The following is a 9,664-nucleotide window of genomic DNA, read 5'->3' on the forward strand; positions in this document are numbered from 1 at the left end:
CGGACCATAACGAGCGACCAAACTGTATACAACAAGTTGTCGCTTTCTGTTTGAACTGGGTGGTATGATATCACTGTAGATAGATAGAAATTATTGAGAAGTAATAAATTTATTACTTGTCTTGTCTGGATTATATATAAAGTACTTAAAACTGAGAAAATTTTGCAATTTTGGAGCAAAAAATTCTCGACGTGCGTAGCAAGAGGTTAACCACTTGCGTTGGTAACTGATTGCGGACCATAACGAGCGACCAAACTGTATACAACAAGTTGTCGCTTTCTGTTTGAACTCGGTGGTATGATATCACTGTAGATAGACAGAAATTATCAAATAAATTTATTACTTGTTTCACGTGGGTTATATTTAAATATACTTAAAACTGAGAAAATATTGCAATTTTGGGACAAAAAATTGTCGACGTAAGAAGTAAGTACCACTTGTGCTGGTAACTGACTGCGGACCATAACGAGTGACCGAACCGTATATAATAAATCGTCGCTTTCTTTTTGAATTCGTCGGTATGATATCACTGTAGATAGATAGAAATTATTGAAAAGTAATAAATTTATTACTTGTCTTGTCTGGATTATATATAAAGTACTTAAAACTGAGAAAATTTTGCAATTTTGGAGCAAAAAATTCTCGACGTGCGTAGCAAGAGGTTAACCACTTGCGTTGGTAACTGATTGCGGACCATAACGAGCGACCAAACTGTATACAACAAGTTGTCGCTTTCTGTTTCAACTCGGTGGTATGATATCACTGTAGATAGACAGAAATTATTAAGAATAAATTTATTACTTGTTTTACCTTAAGAATAAATTTATTACTTGTATTGTCTGGATTATATTTAAAGTACTTGAAACTGAGAAGATTTTGCAATTTTGGAGCAAAAATGTCTCGACCTGCGTAGCAAGAGGTTAGCCACTTGCGTTGGTAACTGATTACGGACCATAACGAGCGACCAAACTGTATACAACAAGTTGTCGCTTTCTGTTTGAACTGGGTGGTATGATATCACTGTAGATAGATAGAAATTATTGAAAAGTAATAAATTTATTACTTGTCTTGTCTGGATTATGTTTAAAGTACTTGAAACTGAGAAAATTTTGCAATTTTGGAGCAAAAATTTCTCGACCTGCGTAGCAAGAGGTTAGCCACTTGCGTTGGTAACTAACTGCGGTCCATAACGAGTGACCAAACTGTATACAATAAATCGTCGCTTTCTCTTTGAACTCGTTGATATGATATCACTGTAGATGGATAGAAATTATTAAGAAGTAATAAATTTATTGCTTATTTTGCTCCGATGCATCTACGAGAGAGCAAACGAGACTCCAAAAATCTTTCTCTCTCTAACGATGATACGATGATCCGGCGGGAAATTCAAAACGGGCAACTGGTTTCTCGAGGTCGTTGCGTCGCGACGACGCAATCTCGGCGAAGCGGGCGCGAAAAAGGAAGGAGGCTGCGGCGTACGGTTCGCGCGTAATCTCGATCGCCGTTTCCGGAAACGACCGTATCCTGCTTCAGCCTGCCTGCCGGCAGCGCGGGGCGAGGAGGCTGGCGCGGCAGAGCGACAGAAGGGGCAGCGGAAGGGGCGGAAGGAGAAGAAGGAAGAGGAGGAGGATGATGACGAAGCTGCCTGCGTGGAGCGGAGGGCAGTGAGAGGGGAAGAGAGAACGCGAGGGGAATCGACGCGAAGCGACGCGACGCCCGCGATCGTCCAACCAAACTCGTGTGTATCCTACGTGCCAATTTCTTTTCTCGTTTTCAAATGAGCTTCGATGCGCCATCAAATTATTTTGACAAAAACGTGTTTATAAATAGCAAACCTATAAGAAGGATGTTGAAGGAAGGAGACAAAACAACTTAGTCTAATAAATAATAACAATAATATCTTACTCTAAATAACTTACTAGCCGAGAGCATTAGTAAAAAACAAAATAACTTACTGTAACGAATAACAATAATAATAATAATAATAATACTTGCTCTCATTCTATATAACTTGTCGTTCGCCAACATACATACGTTCTCGATCGTGTCCTGGTGACAAAGAGGTAAAGAGGCAATTAATTTTATCGGCTAGCCAATTAGCGGCCAATCAGTTAATTGACAATCTTTTCCGGACAGTTGGCGCCAAAATTCCCGCGCATCTTCTCTTTCAACGAGGCGATTCGTCGGCACCTGGAACCTGGTTTCCACCGACGCGGCGCAGTCGAGCATCGACAAAGAAACAGCGGGCGTAATCGCGTTTCGCGTTTCGCGTCGGGGAAACGGTCTTCCTTCCGAGAAGGAAGGACGCTCGACGCACACCTCTCGCTCGCGTTTCCGCGTAATCCACCGCGGCGCATCGGAGACACCTATCGCGTAATACTGCGTCGCCTCTCCTCTCCTCCTCTCTCTTCTCCTCTCTGGCAAGCGTCGCGAAGCTTGTCAAAGACAGGCGCAAGAATGTTAAGTATTCTTGCACTCTGGATCCTGGTCTAGCCTCTGGTATTTTTCGTTGGACATCTTTGTTAGCTCGTTCTCTTTAACCTTTGACCTTGTCACGCAAGGTGGAGAATTTTTTCGCGAGTTGCAACATTTTCTCAGTTTCACGTGTATGTTTAAATACAACTCGCAAGGCAAAAGAAAAATTGAGATAAAATTATCACTCCTCCTAGTTAAAGAGTAATATCACTTCTAGATATTATATAACTATTATAACTTCTATATTAGCTTTGGTATCTCAAGAGGCTTTGCCACTTGAAATTGACCCCCTTCACCAAAGCAAACATAGAGGCAAATAATTACCCATTAGTAATGTTTTCTTCAAGTTTAATAAACACTGTCGTGTGACAATAATTTAACTCATTATAACATAGCTTATGTTCCAGTGAAGTATATTGGCATCTAGTGTTCAGCCTGTTGTTAAATCATAGTATAAATTAAAACTGTATCAACTCTCAAGTGAAATAAAATTTCAGTACAGTATCAAACAGACATCGCTCGTGGATATACTCCTATATATACGTTTGTTGCAATTATCGAAAAAAATTTACAAGCTTCGCAGATATAAATTACGACAACGTTACGGGGGCTATATTCGATATAATTAGTAAAAGCAGCTGTTTCAAATAAGTACTACCGAATAAGAACTGCCCTTTGAAGTGAATTTCAAATAAAACACTTGAAACGCTAGAAAATTATTAGCAACAGAATTGAAAAACTTTGCCACCCACCGAAAAAGTGGATGAACCTACACGATCGAGACGAAAAGATTCGAAAAGAATCTAGAGTCTGTCTGTCGCTCGATGTCTCATCGTGAGGATGCGATCTTTCCTCTGAAGCGCCGCTTCCGACCGCGGACGCTCTTTCCTCGAAACGTCCTCGACCGGCAGCTCGGTTATCGCGAGCGGTAAACGAATCCGTTACGAGAGCCAAACGCTTCGATCCGATTTAACTCGATTCGATTCGATTCGTCTGCTTCCAAACATGCGAACATTTTCCCGCAAGTTGAAACCGCCGAACAAAACGCGCATTGTCGTGCAATCTTTCGACCCGCGCGATTCTCTCGTTAATTAACCAGCCGGGAAAGCAGAATCGCGGCGCCAGAATGAATCATCGTGGCGTGACGACGCGACGTTGCGATTCGTCGAGTTAATTTCTCGTCCGTACGAGAATATTAATATACCTCGGATCGATCGAGGAACCAAAATTGTCGCCCGTTGCACATTCGATGCAAAGAAGATTTTGAAGATTAACGTTAAGCAGACGACTCGGCGACGTCGTTGGCCTCCATCTCGGCAATGTCGGACTCCCTGGCGCCCGCGAGTCGGCCGATCGCGTGTGCCAGACGCGTCTTCAGCTTGCTCAGCTCCCTGACGGTGGCGATAGGGGTGAGGGCGTTCCACGCGGACGAGCACCCCGTCTCCGTGCCAGCGGACTTCCTCGAGGTGGACTCGAGCAACGCTGTCAGCGCCGCGTCGGCCGTCTCCTCCCAGTCCTGCATCGACATTCGATTACCATGCAAACGACGCGTCACAATCAGTCGTTACTCACCAGCCGATCGGACGGACGAGGCTCGAAGCCGATCGCTGCTCGCAGCGCCTCGTAATTCTCGTCGCTGGCGTTCCACCTCGTCACCAGCAGCAGCAACTCCACCGAGCATCGAAGCTCGTGGCCCGCTCGTTCCCGCACCTGTGACACAACCAAATCTGTTCTGCTGTTTGAACAATATTATAGAAAAATTTCTGCCGTCAGTCATTTCGTTTGTTAGTTGATTCGTACGGAATTGCGGAAAGCAAAGGAAACGATTTGAGAAATGAAATATGATAAACATACGAGTATTAGTAATTCAGAGTAAAAGATGGAAGTGCGTGGTGTGTAGGAAAACGTAACAAAAGAAAAGTGACTATATTGTGAAATGAAGCTTAAAAAGTTACTGTTTCATTTTTTTTTTTTTTTTTTAGTAGTACGTGCACTAACAATTCAACACAGAATAGACTAAGACAGAGTAAACGAGAATAATATTCGGTTTCGTGTGGCGGGAAACGCTTGCTCACTGTTCGCGCTTTCGCGAGATCCTCGAGGAGGGCGAAGATCGCGCGACAGGTGCGATCGAAGAGAAACGGCAGCCCGGTGTCGGCCAGAGATCCCTCGTTTCTTTCCCTCGCGGCTCGCAGCATCCTTCTCTCGACGTTCCTCAGCTGGCTGGTCAGCAGCCCGATCTCGTTCTATACTCGAGACAGACGTAGACCAGACACATGATAGTACAGACATATACAATTGCGAATTCGGTGGTATAACCAACCGTTATCCTGTCGATCTCTCGCCGGGCCGCGAAATGTTCGTCTATACGACGATGCACCGATCGGACGTGATTCTGTCCGACGCTGGGCGCCCCGGCCGCGGCTCTCCCCTCGCTCTTGGCCCCCCATTTGTCCATCAGTCGACGAACCACCAGCACGGAGGACAAACCGTCGTTGGACTGCACCCGATACCGATTCCCGGCGTTGCCCGACACCACCGTCACCGTCTGGCCAGTGTGCACCTGTCGCAGCCCCAGCGCGTTCCATCCTTGCCTCTGGCACTGGCCCGCGCTGAATTCTGAAACAGGCAAAGTCGACAATAAATACGGTCAAACGATCAATCCTAAAAGTAAGTTATCCTTCAGTTTCCAAAAGCTTCACTTTTCCTTCCTCCTCTTTCGTTTACAATAATTTTTGTGAAATTGGAAATTATAAACTGCTGGATGTAATCCAAAAGAACGAAACAAAATTGGGTGAGAAAAGGATGTGTTAAATTTACGACCGACGCTTCTCTTTTTGAAAAAAAAAAAAAAAAAAAAAAAAAAAGAGAGAGAGTCGAGCAGAGCGAGGTCTCTGGAGAAAGAAAAGGTCGAGGCTTCGCACAGAGGAGAACAGTTTGATATTTCGGAGGTTAGGCTGGTGTCGCGCCATCAAACTCTTCTCTCGAAACGGAGGTTCGCCTCTTGACGTCTGGCGCGAGTTGCACTCGCTCGTAAAGGCGTCTCGTAATTCCAAGCATTATGATCATCGTCAGGGGTATATAAACGTCTCATCCTATGTACTTACCGATCGTTCTCTCTCTCTCTCTCTCTCTCAGACCGTTGCTTATGTACACTATTATGTATATAATAACGCGTTAGCCTGTATACATTATTATGTATATAATAACGAGTTAGCTTGTATACATTATTACGTTCGTTAGGTATATACCGAACGTAAGGTATATAACGCGCTATCCGCAGAAATGCGTGTAACTACTCGGCCGCGTAACTCGACAACGTGAACAATATTCTTTGCACCGACATTCGTATATATCGACGGTTGTCAATTCCGAATTTTTTGGCCGTAACGCGGAACGCGGATAAAAAGGGAAACGTTGCGGCGTTATCGCGAGCTTGGAAATTGCCTGCACGCGGCAGTAATTGCCGAGGATTACACGCTAGTCGTGTGAGATGTCTTCGTAGCCACGCGAGCCTGAATATCACGAATATCATCGGCCGCGCGATTTCACAAATCTCCATCTCCGTTTTCTTCTTCTCTCTCTTTTTTTTTTTTTTTTTTTTTTCACCGAGGATAGCTGCGTTATCGTTTGCAAGTACGATGGACTTAGATGCACGCTCGCGTGCAACGTTCGCGAAAGCGCTGCAGGGTTTCTTTTTCCTGCTTTCGCCGGTCAGTCTCAAATTTCACGACGGTTTTCGAGCGTGGATTTTCCGCGAGACAGACTTCGCGTTGCACAGCGGACGTTGAGGATCGACGAGCTGCGAGACGGGAGGGAAAATAAAGGATCATCTGGACGAAGGAGGACGGGGAGGAACGACGATCCTGAGGAACGCGAAGACGGATGAGAGAGGGTTGGGTAGGAGGAGAGGGCAAACGACCGCGAATATATATATATATATATATATATATATATATATATATATATATATATCGTCGGAGCATTTCGCATCGTGATGCCCCGGGGATTCACGCGGCAGCTGAGAGTGCCTCGCAACTGCGGGCAACATCGAGGATTTGCAAAGCGATCGAACGCGCCCCATTCGTGATTCGTTCCTTCCATCTTCTCCGTCGTCATTTCGAGAGCGTGAGAAGTCACTCGCAACGAGAAAACAAACAGCTGGCCTCGTCTCGAGAACGATCCCGATCACGTTCAGATCGCGAGATATCGAAGTATGTGTTGGATTCGTCGTAACACACATACACGAAATTTCCACATTTCGCAGCCGCTGTATCATCACTCGTGGAGGTGAAGTGCAATTGCGGAAAGCGTACATTTCAGCCCTGAAGGCCGTTCATTTCCATCCCGTTTTCCGTGACTCACGAGGCTGGTTTCCAACCAGCGTTAGTGGATACCGACGTTCCAACGATGGGGAGAGAAGGAGAGATCGTTTTGAATATATATCGCTCGGGGGCTGTCGAATCGCGCCGCCCTGCCGGGGTACACGGGGCCCGAATCGTTTGCACGCCCGGCAGGGTCGAAGATTCGAGCGCGGATTGGACGAACGAAAACGAGGAATCCAACTCGTCCGGCCTGATGATGATTCTTCTCTCCGATCCTGCTCGCTCCTCGCTCGATTTCTCTCCCTTCTTTCCCGCCTTTCTCCTCCTGAATCTTTCCCAGAAGCGCGGAACCATCGTCCAGCCAACAGGAACAATAGCTCGCTCTCTCCCCCCTCCCCCCTCCCCCCGCTCTGCGAAACTCGTATAACGCGCACAATCGTTGTAATTAGAGATCGTAAAGCGTTGAAGCAAGGGTAGGTGACGTTGCAACGCGTCACATTCGAGAAGAAACTTTGTCGAACGCTCGATAACTATAATTTTCGACGAGGATATCTGGCTCGCAATGCCGAAGTCGAACTCGAAGGCTGATCGTCGGTTGGTGTTTCTCGTCGTGTTGGCGAGAAACCAAGCGAAACCAGCACATCTCGTTTCGTACCATCGAAACGACTGTTCGTAACCACCGGGACACCTGTGCTATACAGATTATAACCGCAAGGCGTTTAATAAGGCACGCTGCCCAGACAACGCGAATTTTTTAGGCTGTTCGGTGTTCCGGCGCTTCTCTCTCGACTTCTTGATGTTTGATTTGTGGATTTCGATCACAGCGCGCTTGCGAATATTTATAAATCTCATTGACAATGGCAGCTGTTCGAACAGCATTTCGAAGGGAATGGATCGAAATTGTTGTGAAATCGAACGAATCGAACCCTTTGTTTTATTTTTAGAATGTATTGAAAATATACGACGAGTGTACTCGACAAGAGCCACTTGCTGTAAGATGAAGAGTTAGGTTATAACAAAATGATAAATCTTTTTGGTGTTTCTTTGAAAAATTTTTAATTTCATTCATGGTTGTTTACAGAACTTGATGTTTTATTCTTTGAATATTATTCCATTAAAAATTCGAAGTGTGGAGAAAAGAACTTGAATTTTTCATCAGTTCGTAAAAAGAAGCAAGAAAATCGATGGTTTGTAAAATTAAAATGATTAGAGATAAATTTAACTTGTTTTGAGAGAGGGGAATTGTTTAAAACAATACCCATATCGATTCTTTTCGAATCCCATTTTTTTGAAACAATACGAACTAGCAGGATTATTTTCCAAATCTGTCCTCGATATCAAATCCGGGAAGTGTCTTAATTAAATGTCTTTAATTGGGAATTTCCTTTGTCTGTTTTATTGCCCTGAAATGTATCGAAATTACAAATATATATAATTTTCTTAATTACTTAAATTTTACAATAAACAGCAAAAGCGAATTTCTTTTCAATCGCGACGAGTATACTCGATATTAAACAAGAGAATTCCATCTTTTCACGACGAGTACACTCGACGTAAACGCTCAAAGGGGTCAAATTTAAAGCGCAGTGGCAATTAATATAGTCACGCGTTCAATGTTACGAACTATTACTGTTCGAACCTGCGTAAGTCCAGCCTCTCTTAGCGATTCTCTCTCCGCGATCGTCATTTTCCTTTTCTTTTCTTTTTTCGCGATCACCGTAAACGATAGAAATCGATGCTCTTCGTCTCGCGAAGGAACGAGTCGGTGTCGTTGTTGTCTGCACGTGATTTGCTATTATTTTCTCGCGAATTTAAACGACGGGCGGCGTGGACGCGAAATGAAAATTTGTTGGCAATCGCGCGTTCAGTGACGCGCGCGGGCCGCGTTGCAATCGTTACGGGCTGAGCTCGTATAAAGCTGCATATCAGCTTAAGGGGTGAGGCTAACTCGATTAGCCGCATTATTGGTATCGGATAATATGCAGCGCAGGGGTTCCTGCGCTACCGGGGCATATTAGTAACAGAATCCGTACAACGTCTGCCTCGTTTGATATTACCTACCTTACCGCGAGCGAGACGGGTGTTGCGTTTTCTTTGCACCGCACACACATCGGCCATCTCGCCTAAGTGCTTTCTCTGCGTGTATTACAACCGGGTAACCGGGCACCTGGATCGATACTTGATAGCAGCGGTATACGAAGCTTGTCAAATTAACGATGAATCATTTTGATGAAATTTTTCGTCATTCAATTTCGATCAGAACGTTGCTTCGGAATTGATGCAAAAACAATACTCTGACGATTAATCTTTTCGTTGTTATCGACGAGATTGTTTCGTCGAACGATGTAAGTAACACGAATTTTCGTCAAACTGTGCGAATTAACGACGAATCATCCAAATTTTTCATCTCTGATTGATGATCTCTGGCGATTAACCTTCGTTGTTATGAGATGTTTCGTCGAACAATATCAATATAGTCAATTACGTGTCAAACTACGTGTACAAATTAACGACGAATCTATATTTAATTTTATAAATAATTTTAATTATAGAAAAACATTAAATTACAAGTTTAAAACTATTAATCAATCAATTGATGTTAATTTTAAGTTAAGTAAAACTATTAATCTTCAAAATTCAAAAAATATTATAAATATGAATTTCATATATATATATAAATTAATTATTTAAAGGACTTGAAATCTTTATAAATAAATTTACAGACACAATATGTCTAATACTTTTGATTTTCGATTAAAACGGTTCTTTTGAATTAATACAAAGCCCTCTGACGATTAACCTCTTCGTTGTTGTAAACGAGATATTTCGTCAAACAATATCGATATATCGCGATGAAATCAGTG

The 9,664-nt window shown here is 43.7% G+C and overlaps 1 protein-coding gene across 1 annotated transcript; it reads right to left on the bottom strand.

Annotated features, from left to right (window-relative positions):
- Positions 1-2,806: 2,806 nt before the first annotated feature.
- LOC122534340 (protein PTHB1-like) lies at positions 2,807-5,121 on the bottom strand. The gene is made up of 4 exons (XM_043664868.1): positions 4,799-5,121; positions 4,551-4,721; positions 4,048-4,185; positions 2,807-3,991 (listed from the first exon to the last, which is right to left on the bottom strand). Exons 1-4 carry the CDS (start codon positions 4,931-4,933, stop codon positions 3,752-3,754), a joined length of 684 nt encoding a protein of 227 aa, XP_043520803.1. The 5' UTR covers positions 4,934-5,121; the 3' UTR covers positions 2,807-3,751.
- Between the last annotated feature and the right edge of the window lie 4,543 nt (positions 5,122-9,664).

Source organism: Frieseomelitta varia, unplaced genomic scaffold, assembly GCF_011392965.1.
Source record: "Frieseomelitta varia isolate USP_RPSP 00005682 unplaced genomic scaffold, Fvar_1.2 scaffold_587, whole genome shotgun sequence".
Taxonomy (NCBI): Eukaryota; Metazoa; Arthropoda; class Insecta; order Hymenoptera; family Apidae; genus Frieseomelitta; species Frieseomelitta varia.

Excerpts from the sequence above, each read along its gene's own strand:
- LOC122534340 (XM_043664868.1), bottom strand. The coding sequence starts at position 4,933 with ATGGACAAATGGGGGGCCAAGAGCGAGGGGAGAGCCGCGGCCGGGGCG. Across the intron at positions 4,722-4,798 it reads GAGAGATCGACAGGATAACG|AACGAGATCGGGCTGCTGAC; the intron begins GTTGGTTATACC and ends TCTCGAGTATAG. Across the intron at positions 4,186-4,550 it reads ATCTCGCGAAAGCGCGAACA|GTGCGGGAACGAGCGGGCCA; the intron begins GTGAGCAAGCGT and ends GTTGTGTCACAG.